The 14,425-nt window shown below is 41.6% G+C and overlaps 1 protein-coding gene across 2 annotated transcripts in view; it reads right to left on the bottom strand.

Annotated features, from left to right (window-relative positions):
• Window positions 1-14,425, bottom strand: part of NBAS (NBAS subunit of NRZ tethering complex) — a 1,128,646-nt gene that overhangs the window by 360,948 nt on the left and 753,273 nt on the right. For both annotated transcript variants that reach the window (XM_073625355.1, XM_073625357.1), the window contains one exon: window positions 3,055-3,165. In XM_073625355.1, coding sequence (XP_073481456.1) covers window positions 3,055-3,165 — 111 coding nt within the window. The remainder of the gene's footprint in view (window positions 1-3,054; window positions 3,166-14,425) is intronic.

Raw genomic sequence — 14,425 nt, 5'->3', positions numbered from 1 at the left:
TGCAACACTGTACCCAATAAAAAAAATATAATTTTTTTTTTTTTTTTTTTTAGAGAGACAGAGCTTTCTTTTGGTGGTATTTAATCGCCACTGTTTTTTTTTTTTTTTTTTTTTACTATATAAACAAAAAAAAAAAAACAGAAAATTCTGAAAAAAAAAAAACTTTCTTAGTTTCTGTTATAAAAACAATCTTCCTTCATAAAACTAGGCCAACATGTATTCTGCTACATTAAAAAACTAAAAAGGTGTATATTATTTAGTCTGTGTTAAGTTATAGAGTCTTGTCAAGGGTTCACTCCAAATGTAGAGCTTTAAGGACACCACCACTCACTTTTCTCCATTTCAGGGCTGGTTTTGCCCACTTTTATTTGAAAGAAAGTTCAAAACAAAAACAATAGATTCCCTCGCAGGGGTATTAAGCATTTCAGTCCTGCTACCGAAATAAATGATATTCAACCCTTCTGCCTTATAAACGCAGCTCTTCTGTTCAGGCCTTACTCTTTAGAGCCTTGGTCTGTCACCCACAGACTGGACACTCAGCATCTCCGTGCAAACAGCAAGTAGCCTCGTGCTACACTGGCTCCCACCTCTCTCTCCTAGGTGAAACCTTACTGACTCCCATGCCCAGACCTCCTGTCTGCAGGGTGGAGTCATCTCTAACTGGGAGCCTAGAGCCTTGGTCTGGTCATTACTTAAAGCACAGAACACAGCTGACCAATTAGTGTACTGGCTGCTCACTAGACCAGGCCCCTCGGCAGGGTGCCGCCTGCTACAGTCTACAAAGTACGGTATGGTGCATGGCGGTGATCAGGATGCTGGTATTCATTATAGCAGTGATCAGGATGCTGGTATGACATATGGCGGTGATCAGAATGCTGGTAAAGGGTATGGCGGTGATCAGGATCATGGTATGGTGTATGGCTGTGATCAGGATGCTGGTATGGTGTATGGAGGTGATCGGGATGGTGGTATGGTAAATGGCGGTGATCAGGGTGCCGATATGGTGTATGGCGATGATCAGGACATTGTTATGGTGGTGTTACTATGTGCACTGGTGACTCTGGGATAGGTGACAGGGGCTGGCTGCATTCATTACTTGTATTATGCTGTGGGCAGTGATCAGGGACACTGGAGCAGGCTGACACTACAGTCCTTGAGTGTACATGCAGTGTGACAGGCTGCTGTACACTCACAGACAACAGCAATGGTTCTCTCTGCTTTCGCAGCTGATCTGTGTGAGAGCAGAGAGTAAGGATGGGTACATTTAGTTTCCATTAAGTACTATGTGATTGCTGTGATTGGACACAGCAATCACATGGTACAAGACCATGTGATCACCTCGACAGCGGTAATGTGATCTGCTGTGTCCAGGGGAACACACCGATCTTCAGGCTCCCTGGGGTGTGATCCGTGAGTCTTTGATGCGGGCTGTTGTACAGGTACATTAACCCACAATGGCTCTGCTTCCCATCTGCCCTTTGTAGGCTGTGAGCTGACAGGAAGCGGTTAGATTGGTTTTAATGCCTGAAGAATTTTTTACCTTAATGCATTCCCTGCATCAGGGTAAAAAATGTTTACATATTAGTATTTCCCCTCACCCCCTTATACTTATCCTGACCACTCACTCATTCCACCAAGCGCTATGCCCTTCTGTAGCAACTGTCCGCGCTTGCACAGGTTTTGCTGAGCCAGTGGGAGCCATTGGTTCTCGCTGCTGTTAGTCAAATCCTATGATAAGGGAGCCGGGCTGTGCTGTGCTGCCTGTGTCTATTGACGCAGGTAACGAGGCTTGGGATTAAGTCTGCAGTTGTGCCACAATACGAAGCTGCTTTCAATGGTGGCACACCAAGAATATAAGCCAGGACCAGCGGAAGGGGACCCCAGAAGAGGAGGATCGGGGCTGTTCTGTGCAATTCTATTGCATAGAGCCAATAAATACAACATGCTTGTTATTTTAAAAGATATAATTTACAACCACTTAGTAAGTCATTTTAATAAAGGGGACTTGCAATGTGAAAAATCTGCCTAATCTGCAGAGGACAGAGCCTGGAGGATCCCTGCAGCTGATCTTTTCTCCATTACTGACTAAGCATGTCTTCATCTGCTTTGCTTTCTCATGTCAAAGTCATCACTCTGTTAACTGGTGGAAAAATATTTAAGAAGCAACAGGAGATATGCAGAAAGCACAGATCCCCAGAATGAATGAAGCAGAAGCAGGGAGATCCTTTCACTGCAGGTCCACAGATAAAGCTGTCTCTTCAGGAAACATTGAGCAGCCAAAACAGTGACATCACCAAATCTCACTCCAAATCTTGAAAGAATAGCAGTCAGAAACAAAGTGCCTTCAACATTATGCCAGAAGCCCAGGTGCCCTATTATGCTGAAAGCCTGCGCTTTGCTACATACATTGGTCAGTTAGGCTACCTATCATAATTACAGGGCGATAATGAGGTTTGGGAATGCACACCATGTTTACTATAAATCACCATAAACAATTCAGATGGCTTATCTTGTAATGGACAGTTTCAGGGATTTTAACACATCAATATTCACTAGAGAGGGCACCAACAAAGAATTGTGTAAGATATAATGAAGAAATCATGGCACAACTCATCTATAAATGTAATAAAAAGTAAATAAAATAAATGATCAAGTACATTTTCCAACAATAAGGTTGCGTACATTGCATAGTAGAATAAAAACATTTGACTGATCTTTATTTAAAGGCTAATCCTAACATGCAGATGTTAACAGAGTAATCTGCCATATACAATAAAAAACTGCCTTTAGGGATGTTTGCTTGATTGGTTGATTTAATACAATTCTATGTTTTGGTTCTGCTTCTATGTTTATTCCTTTGCTTTTGTTATACTCTGAGAATAAAGAGCACATTTTGGAGAAGGAAAGTACTCTGCAGTTATGTGCTTGGAACAAAGGAAATAATAGTTGGTGGATATCAAGACAGCAGTAACAATAATGCTAGCAATTAAGCATATGCACCCCTTGCCAAAAGTGAGTAGGGTAGAAAAGAAACACCTGAGTGGTGATACTCACCCACTGTCGGAGAACAGGTACTCTAAGTGTGTCATGTAAACCTCCCAAAGAGGAACTTGGTAACGCTGTGCCAGGGACAGGGAAATCTTGTACACATTCTCTTCCAGGGTCCTGTGTAAAAACATGCAAAAGCAACAGTTACTTATATTTGTATTATACAAGCACACAGATCTACAGTATAAACAGAAAGGTAAAAATTGGACCTTTTAGGCATTACCTCTCAAAAAACATTCAACAGATGTGCAATTGCTACTACAATCATTTACTTTTTATTGGTGTAGCAAAACAATTTCAGTTAAAATTACAATTAAAAAACAAAGATGTTACATCCTTATATAGTATTTGACATTCCAGATGATGAATCAAATAGTGGACTTATTGCATCACTTATGGACGTGATCAAGACTCTACACATTTAACAGTGTGCTTCTTCAAGGAGAAGTGAGATGAATATCCGTAACAGTATGGCTACAAAGGGTTACAATCCATCAGTACAAGGAGCCCACACAGCCCCACTCAATGAAGAAAAATGTGGGAGCAAGGAGGTCCAATCACACATGTTAAGCAGTCATTAATGAATCACCTAGCGTAAAATGGCGAAGAGCTGTGGCCATCAAAAACCTACATGCTGTTAAGATGATTTTCTCAGATTAGTAAATCTGATCCAACCCTGGGAGAAGCACTATGGAGCAGGAGAGCTCAACAGTCATTATAGGAGGCCTTCTGGCAGACCATAGCTGGGCTTACATAGCCGTTTGTCTTCTGCACTGTCTAACTGAAGTAGGATTCCCAGCTAGACTCTCTGCTGTTATAGAGTCTTATACAGACTATGCTGCGTGGCCATGTTACTCCAACTGACCAAGCCCCGGCAGTGAGAGGGGCCTGTCAGGGGTTGTGGCTGGAGCCGGACTGGCTCAGACCACATTCAGCAACATACTAATGAACTGAGTTTTCTTCTTTTTGATAATGCTCTTACACCTCTGAATGGTGCACTGATGCCAGCTCCCCTCACTGCAACTGGACTGAATAAAAAATTAAAATGGCGCCTCCTGTGTGCCTCCTACTTTTATATCAACCAGCTGCCATCAATTTTGGTAAAAAAACACCCTTTAGCTTTAGCTATTACAATTTTCACCAATAATCTTAACACATGTACAGTATCCAAACAAAAAAATGAAGTGAATGGGAATTAAAATAAAATAAAACAATTCCGTGCTGTTAACAAAAAGAAATTGTAACAATATGAGCGATTACATCTCCCAAACAGATATACTAATAGGTTTATAGAAAAAGGGTATAAAAAGGAAGAATTAATACAAAGTAGGTAACTAGTCAGCAGAATGAAGCAAGAGGAACTACTAAAACAAAACCCAAAAAAAACAGATAAAAAGGAAATGGCTTTCATCACAGGATTCAATCTGCAATACAAAAGCGTAGAAAAAGGTATTAAGAAGTATTGGCCTATACTCTTGAGAGATAAAACTCACTTTTTTATATATAAAAGGGCACCAGGTTTGAAAAACCTGATAGCAAAAAATGTCATAAACACCCCAAAAAAGGAACCACATTCCCGCAAAGGGATGGGTTCTATAGATGTGGAAGGTGTAAAGGGTGCAAAACCCCTGCAGACAACAAAAGAAAGGTAGACACATTTACATCATCAGATGGAAGGGAGTATAATATAAAAAAATGAATCACCTGTACCCATTAAACATGTTACCTATATATTGATTTGTCCCACGGTTAGAGACATGTGGGGAGGACCATATGAATGTATTAATGATCATATCTACAATATAAAGTGAGGATATAGACATCACAGTGTGTCCAACCACTTCAGGCATACACATAATAGGGATCCAACAAAACTGAGATTTTAGGGATAGAGTACACCATCACTGGAGAGGTAGGGATATGTGCAAGAAAATATCACAAAATGAAACACAATGGATCCATCAGTTAAATTCTCTTAGCCCCATGGGCCTAAACATAGATATAGAATTAAACTGCTACTTCAATGACTTTTGAACAGTAGGAAAACACTAGAGTTAACAGAGATCAGTGGGATTACATTCACCCACATTGATCTAGATGTTGACAAATTATCCTACCCATTCCAAGAAATGGTCCATCTGTGGATGTTACCCGACTAGACACAACATGGTCTACTTATTGGAATGGTGCTAGGATTTTTTTTTAGGATATGAATAAGATTAAAAGAGAAGTATGGGTTTCTTTTTTTACCCCCATTTATACTTACCTTGGTGGATGCAGCATCGGTCCGATGTTGCATCTGACCCTCTGCACTGAAAACCGAGTGGTTGAACACCGCTGATTGCTCGGTTTTCAGAGCTCCATAAGCAGAGAGCTGTAGACTGTCAGTCACAGCTCTCTGCTCTTCTCCCTCCTCGCTCATTGGAGCACTGGGCAGTGGAGGGGGCAGAGCGGGCCATCTCAGGCTTTCAGCGGCTTGCTGAGATGGGTGTCAGTCCAGGCACCTGGCGAATCCAGACCCACTTGTTGGGATGATGCAGTGCCTGGACTGATATCCGTGACGTCAGCAAGGAGCGGACTTCAGTCCACTCTCTGCTGAAAATGGGTCACAGGAGTGCAAAGTGAATTGCACACCTGTGATCCATAAGAGAAGCCCAGCCAAACAAGCTTTAAAAGAACTGTTTTAATTTTATGTATGAATTTATTTAAATAAAGGTAAAAGAGTTTTATATGTAATGTATAATATTGTGTAAGCATAGTTCACAACTGAGTAAGAATGTACTGAAACAACTAATTTGGATGATGAGAAACAGGGGAATACCACCAAGATATTGATTGGGATGCATATTGCAGATAATGTTATTTTTATTATAGTGCATCCCAATTATGTTATCCAATGGAGATGCGCTTACATGAGAAGCTAACCAATGGAAAAGCAAAGGGGAATATAAGACTCAGAGAAAACGGCCGCTACATGACTTTCTGATGAAGCCTTCCGGTGAAATGCATCAAGGTCCTTGTAGCGGTTTCATCACATCCAATCTAGGTGGTACACACGCCAACTCATATGAGTGGCGAGGATTTTAACAACCGGGGCTATTTACAGTGGGTGCCACTACACGGCACATGTAAATATGAGTTTACTGGATTGTTTTTATGGGATATGTTTTTAATAAACATACTGCACAATCATTTGGTATTGTTTTTTTTTTTTTTCATTTTGGGGATATCCCTGCTGGTGAAACTGGATGCTTGCTGAGCCTATTTCAACAGAAAGGAATTTTGTTTAAGCTTTGAGGGTCCTGGTGGCCCAAAGTTACCTGGGTATCCTTGCTGGTGAAACTGGATAGTTGCTAAGCCCATGCCAATCTAAAGGAATTCCATTTAAGCTGTGAGGGTCCTAGTGGCCCAAAGTTATCTGGTGAGTGGCGCCCTTACTACAGGTGGTGGTGCATAATTGCAAAAAAGAGCACTTTTACGTAAGAAGAGCATAGTCCACAAATGAATATGTGGTGATATAAAGAAATTGCAAAAATTACTGTTATTGCTTTAATAGATTACAGGATATTTTCTCACCGTTATTAACAGCACGGAATTGTTTTATTTTATTTTGATTCCCATTCATTGCGTTTTTTTGTTTGGATACATGTGGTAAAATTAATGGTGAAAATTGTAAAAGCTACCGCCTCAGCATACATAATTTTATGGTTTCATTATATTTGTTCTGACAAACAGCTGTTCAGACAAGATCTCTTTAAATGGGCTGCTTCTGTCTCCCAAGCTGAACTCTACTGTACAGGGACTTATAGGACCGATAAAAAGTTACACTGCTTGCATCAAAGGAAACACATTCAATGATGTACTCATTATTACACATTAATTTGTGTTTTTAGATCTGCCTAGAGTTCAACTTTAAGCACCTGCCATCCACTAACTTTACATTTACTGCTAGCAGGCGGCACAGCCAGGCACCACAATGTACCACTACGCCGCGGTGTACTTCCTGGTTTAGAGGTGTGCATGCACACACCCCCTGCTGACCTGTACTGTGATTGGACACATCACAAGTTTGTCAGCAGGTGACAGCCAATCATTTAGGCTGTATACCTGCTGATCGGCTGTGGCCAATCACAGCAAAGGCCAGTGTGTTTGTAAACACAGGCTCAGGCTGGATCTCCCTGCCGTTCAGAAATGATTGTGTTAGGCACACAGTTAATATTTTGATTGCCCTCCTGATTACCCCTGTCACCCAGTCAGTGGCATTAGTACAGTGTCAGTGTACAGTCTTATCACTGATTGCTGTATTAGAGTCACTAGCGATGTCAGTGTCCCTCACAGCCAGTGTCAGCGCCAGATTGCCCGCCACACTAACAGTAACACGGATCACTGCCATTAATAGTATAGTCAAACTGTCTGTACGGATCAGTATCTTGATCACAAACAGAACTATACTAAGGTCCCCAATAGTATGGTGTCCCCAAAAATGCAGAGGATAAGCCCAAAATCGCTGCCAGCACTTTCGACATGTAGCAGAATACATTTTGGCCTAAATTTATGCAGAAATTTGATTTTATAGGATACGTTTTATAACAGAAAGTAGAAAATTTTGGTCCTTTTTTTTGCTCTTTTTTGGTCTTTATAATAAAATAATAAAAAAATCCAGTGGTGATCAAATACCACTAAAAGAAAGTTGTATTTGTGTGAAAAAAAATGATATAAATTTCATTTGTGCACAATGTTTCATGATCGCCTAAATGGCAGGTAAAGTAGCACAGTGCTGATTAGTAAAAAATACCCTGGTCATGAAAGGGGGAAAAAAAGGGGGGTCAAGTGGTAAAAGTTACAGTAAAAGGTGCCATTTTTCCCCCATACCTTTGAACCTGCCAGAAAACCAGCGTGAGTCTAGCTTTCTGTTTGACTGACAACACGGTGCCTTTGTTGCACTGAAATCCCAAGCAGTATTGTCAGCATGCCTGCTGGACCACAGAACTCCTCCTATACCCCCACCACTCTCTTACCTCTCAAAATGCACATATCAATTTTCCTCCCAGCAAAACAACATTGATGTTTTGACGATCAAGAGTCTGACTGCACACTGTGTAGGGAAAGGACTCCTAGGAGATGGAGGTCTGGGGCCTACATCATAGGAACTGACCTCCCGGCAGCAGCAGCCCTTATTGTAAACCGTTGGCGCTATATAAATCCAAATTAATAATAATAATTTAGGCTGTTTCTGGCTACAGGAAAATGGTAAAAAAAAAAAAGATAGTATCACGTACCCTTCAAAACAAAAAATACAAGATGAAGCCTGTCACATGACATTGGCAGTACTAAACGATCACTTTCAGCAGCAGTAACCTAAATACACCACAGTGTTGTTCCAAAAGAAAAACAAAGCAAAAAAAAAAAAAAAAACATTGAGCACGGCTTTTCCTCTGCCCTGGGAGAAATCGTGTGGGTGAACAAAACATTGGCTTCAATAATAAGTGAGCAATATCCAAGAAAACCACGGCACACACAGCAGCCAAAGCACTCTCCAGCAAATTGACGGCTTCTCAGAGTGTTTTTTTTTTTTTTGTCAATTTAATAAAGTAAGAAATTAATAAAACTGGAAATACAATGAAAACATTTGACATTTTTGCATTAAGCTTCAGAGATGAGTAAAGCAAATGTTATCTTAGATGGCTGATTAATCATTTGCTTTCTAACATTTAAATTTTGTAAACAAGTTTGCAGCAAGGTTTTCTTTCATTTCCCCCACATAGAACAGACAGGTTTTGTTGTTTTTGAATAAAAAAGATAAATCAAGTATTTGTCCTTTTGGAAATGTTATGCATAGTAAGTATAATACATCTAGAATGAACCTAAATGGTATAAAGTTGTAAATATAAAATGCAAAAACCCCCTTTATACCTTTGCACTGCATTACAGCATGTACGTTAATGGCCACGTTAGCACGCGGTGCCTAAAGCCAGGCCATTCATTTTGAGTGGGAAGCCAGTATATTCCAATGCACCTGACACTTTCCTGCAGCCTAACACATCTAATGGTACTGCGTTACCATGCATTGTGGTTCACTGCAATTGGGGGTATTGGGGGGGGGGGGGGGGTCAGCACTGTGTGCAAACTGTGGTACCAAGCATTGTAGTAAGACACGTTACCACAATGAAAAGCTGCAAATCCACCATAAAAATATTTGTAAATTGAGCAAAATAATTCTAATCAAATGCTGAACAAGTGTTCATATAACTTCATTTTTGAGCAATATACCCATATATACAGTGATGTACCCATATATACAGTGTTGGGGATAGGGTTAGCCAGAGCTAATATTTGTGTATTGCTCAAGCTGGAGCTGAGCTTTACAAAGTACATTAGCGGTTTAACTTTTTTTTTTTGGCAAAAACCTGGGCAATACAATCAGGTTATCGTCAGTGAAAACTACACATCGACACAATCAGTAGGTACAGAGACATGGCCAGTTATATGCAAGTCTTGACCTTTCTTAAAAGTAAGGTTTGGCCCCAACCACCCAACATTCTGAATCTTCGTATTTGATTAATGAGATCCCCATCACAAGAGGGGCTGAGCCAAGTGAAAAACTATGGACACAGCTGAAAATGCTTTAATCTGCGGATCTGCTAATACATCCAAAGTTTCTGGAGTTGCATTTCTTACCTTATGCTTTTAGAATTGCCCAGGTTTGTGATAGGTTTAATTTTCATTAAAAAAAAAACATATGGTGTTAAATTAATGTAACACTTTACCCTGCCACCGCAACAAAAAGAAATTGTAGAAAAGAGTAGGGCAGGATACATTTTATATTAAGCATTACGGTATCTGTCTTGACTAAGAACATTGTATTCAGTTCACTGATACTTATACAGAACCAAAAGCCACAGCGTTCATGGCCACTCTGTACCATAAATAGTAGAGTGGCCATGAGCGTTGTGGTTTTTGGTTCTTTTTAATTATGGCTCTCCACTCCAAGTGACTTTCTACAGTAGATGTGGATACATGTACAATTGACACATGTGGGATTAGAGATTTAGTGCCAGAAATTTTGGGATTGTGGTTCACTGGTACTTATGTGGAAGCTTAGGCTTCTCTTTTCCTTACCATAGACAAACTGGCAGACTGTAAGCTACTGTATAATTCTCCCAGAAAGTACAGACTCGCCTCCTAGTCAGACAAGACTGGTTCCAGTTGAGCCATTCCACAGAGACTATTCAAGATACTGTCCATGATTTGTGTACAGGATACAGAGGCCAACTTGAATAGAATCAGTTTGCACCCTCTTTGAGACTTGTTCACTTATGAGATGCGCTCTGGTTGTCATGGTCCAAGTTCACATCCATATAAAAAAAAAGAAAAATTCACAGGCTTCCTTACAGCATCATACATCTGTATTTTCTACCCAGGCTGATTACCTTGTGTCTGACTATCCCAACATTCATTACTCCATTCGCTTCGACTGCACCACATTTGCATAATAACTATGTTTGGTATCGCCCATTACAATGCACGCGTTCACAGAACCACTGCCAAGAGAACACTCCTAAATAGTTAAGCATTCTGTTTTAGTCCTTCTAAAAAAAAAAAAAAACACAGATCCTCAGTAGTACAAATGAAGGCCATTCTCTATGGTGAGCTCCTCTTTTCTTTCCTTCTGTATCCCTGTACATAAACAATGAGCCTTAAGGGGGCTTCATAATATCAAGCAGTAGGAAAGTTTACACACAGGGTTGAGGCATTACCTCTAGCATCAGGAGCCATGTGTAAGTAGGTATGCTTACATGTTTCCTATAAAAGTCCAATGTACTTTAAAGAGCTTCCAGATCATCAGAACTCTCAACCTATCACTGACTGCAATATGACAGTGAGGAACTGGGAGATGCAACAAAGGTATACAGCCACACTTCCCAAACCCATCCTTCGCTCCCAGTTCCAACAGCGCACATTTTGCAAGTGTGTTAGCCTAACAGTGGTCTACAGCAAGCCCTCCACTGAGCTAACCCTGACCTGAAGACTGATAAGAAGCTAGCTTCATTGTGATCATTTATGTTCATTGTTTCTGCTGTGTTGGCACACACTCTCAGTTTATTCTTGCCCAACAGTCCTCAATTGTATACAGTGGGGGTGCGTCCATAAGGGTGCACGGGCGCCGCCCCCTCTCTGCTGCCACCCCGTCTAGCACCAATAGACAGATTCATGCATTACATGAATCTATCTATGGCTGCCGCTGCCACCCACTATTCAGGAGCCCAGCCCCTTTTTGGGCGCCAGGTGCCTAAATTACAGCGGCGGGGTGGTGTTTCTGAAGCACCTGATTAGGCTCTAATAGGCGTCAATACGGTGACCTGTGAGCTCCATGCTGGGCGCTCGCAGGTCACTCAGCTGTGTTAGAATAGAGAATGAATATTTGCTTTCCTAACACTAAACCACCTCTCCGCCAATCAGGTGCTCAGATATGTTACCCGTCAACTGATTGGCTGAAACGACAGGCGCTGTGATTGGATGCCTATCAGGCATCCAATCATAGCAGAGGATGGCAAGAGGATGGGAGAAGACATCAAGGAGCATCTAGGAGCTGTCCCACTGAGACAGGTTAAGTGCAGATGGCTGGCGCGGGGGGCACCCTGGCAGCATTTGATATGGCACAGTGGGAGCATTTGATGGGGCACAGTGGGAGCATTTGATGGGGCACAGTGAGAGCATTTGATGGGGCACAGTGAGAGCATTTGATGGGGCACAGTGGCAGCATTTGATGGTACAGTGGGAGCATTTGATATGGCACAGTGGCAGCATTTGATGGCACAGTTGGAACATTTATATGGTACAGTGGCTGCGTTTGATGGCACAGTGGCTGCATTCAATGGCACAGTGGCTGTGTTCAATGGCACAGTGGCGGCAATTGATGGGCACAGCAGCTGCGTTTGAAGGGCACAGCGGCTGTGTTTGATGGGCACAGTGGCTGCGTTTGATGGGCACAGTGGCAGCATTTGATGGCACAGTGGCTGCGTTTAATGGGCACAGTGGCTGCGTTTGATGGCACAGTGGCAGCAATTGATGGGCACAGTGGCTGTGTTTGATGGTACAGTGGTGGCAATTGATGGGCACAGTGGCTGCAATTGATGGGCACAGTGGCAGCATTTGATGGCACAGTGACTGCACTTGATGGTACATTGGGGGCAATTGATGGGCAAAGCAGCTACGTTTGATGGGCACAGCGGCTGCATTTGATGGGCACAGCGGCTGCGTTTGATGGGCACAGTGGCTGCATTTGATGGGCACAGTGGCGGCAATTGATGGGCACAGCAGCTGCGTTTGATGGCACAGTGGCAGAAATTGATGGGCACAGTGGCTGTGTTTGATGGTACAGTGGTGGCAATTGATGGGCACAGTGGCTGCGTTTGATGGCATAGTGGCGGCAATTGATGGGCACAGTGGCTGCAATTGATGGCACAGTGACTGCGCTTGATGGTACAGTGGGGGCAATTGATGGGCACAGTGGGGGCAATTGATGGGCACAGTGGCTGCGTTTGATGGCACAGTGAAGCTGCAATTGATGGGGTTTTTTTCAGAATTGTTCAGTTTGTTTGTGCCCCCCAAAAAATTTGGAGCACCAGCCGCTACTGGTTGTATATAACATAACATGCCACTCAATGAACATTATACTAAGCTCCAAAACACAATCCACACATCACCAATATCAGAAGAAGGTCACTAAGAATTAAAGAGCCATTGCTTTACCCTTAAGAAAAAATACTGAGGTATATGCTTTCATGCCTAACATTACATGGGCCCCTAGGCTATTCTTTCATTTCTGTCCAATATACTGGATATCTGGTACACCTGTTCTAAGCTCTACAATTGCTCTGGATTGAAACATTGAATTCTTCTCTTTACCCTCCAGAGTGCATGCTGCCCTTTGATCTTCGCTCACTCATTAACGGAATACAAATACCTGCTGTGCTGCAGTTGAGGTGAAAAGTGTCTGCTTGCAATTAACACTATAACACATCAACATTTCAAGGACTCATTAAATGAAACATTTATGGAATAACATTTGTTCACCAAATCGCAGCTTCATCAGCAAACAATCAGCTGTACACACCATCTCGTACGTGGTTGTAAGCAGTAATGATGAAGAGGGCCTGATTTTCTCAGGCAGGTGGGAAAATTGGAAAGGTTTAATTGTCAGTAAGACTCACAACTCCAACCCTGTGATTTATTATGTAGAACAACATTTTGCACTGGCTATTTTGCTTTTTTTTTTTTTTTTTTCTAGTTCATCCATGTTGTTGTGTTTTGTGGTATAAGAACAATCATACTGGTTTAAAATGAAACTGCATCATTTACTGAGGTGCTACATTTGGCTTCCTGCTGATCGGCTCTAATTTTCATTACAGCAGAGCTCAAAAAGTGAGGCTCCAGGTCGCCATGGCTTTTTAAATATAGTTGTAAGGGTCACACTCTAAACTCAAACATAACATACTATGGCACTACCTGCCTGGAGTTTGCATGTTCTCCATGTGCTTGTGTGTGTTTCCTCCTTTTACTCTGGTTTCCTCCCACACTCCAAAGACATGCTGGTAGGTTAATTGGTTCTTGTGTAAATTGGCTCTAGTATGTGTATGTATGAATGTGAGTTAGGGACCTTAGATTGGAAGCTCCTTGACAGCTTGTAATATATATGTAAAGCACTGCGTATATTGTCAGTGCTATTTAGGTATCTAATAAATATACAGTGAGAACACTGAAAATGTTTCGTTTAAAGCGCTGCTTTACTGAATAATTTTGCCTACTGCTTAGAGATGCTCTATCATAATTTTGAAGTGATTCTGGAACTCAAAAAAAATCTTGAACAGCAGAGTTTGAAAGAGATGTTGATCCTCCTAAAGAAACTAAATTTAATTTGACCATAACGGTTATGGGAGGGGGTTTTATGTTTCTGGAGTCAGCCTACAGCTTTTGCATATGGCTAGTGTCCATTTCTTCTATAGGCAGAGCTACATAACTAATAGTTCTGATAGGATACTGCGTTCCTCAATGAATGACAGAATTACTAACGCTGAAAACCACAATGTCTTCATTATGTATACATAATGATTTGATTGTATTTAATGGTATTAACTTAAGGCAAAACTGTGGTGTGTTTATACTGTGTTGGTGGCTGACTCAAAGGGGGAGTTAATTTCACTTAAAGCAGCTGTGTAAAAGGGGGTAAACCCTTTGTTCTTATGTTCCCCATAGTTGGATAGCTATCTCCCCAAGAACAATGAGTAGGGACATACTGCTAGTATTTGCTAGGATACTTGGCCAATGATGGTCTTTCTCAGATGAGTGAAGAAGTCAAAAAGTCAGACCTTGCTTG

The sequence above is a fragment of the Aquarana catesbeiana genome, linkage group LG04 (assembly GCF_042186555.1).
Source record: "Aquarana catesbeiana isolate 2022-GZ linkage group LG04, ASM4218655v1, whole genome shotgun sequence".
NCBI lineage: Eukaryota > Metazoa > Chordata > Amphibia > Anura > Ranidae > Aquarana > Aquarana catesbeiana.
This window is presented reverse-complemented; position numbering and strand designations above follow the sequence as displayed.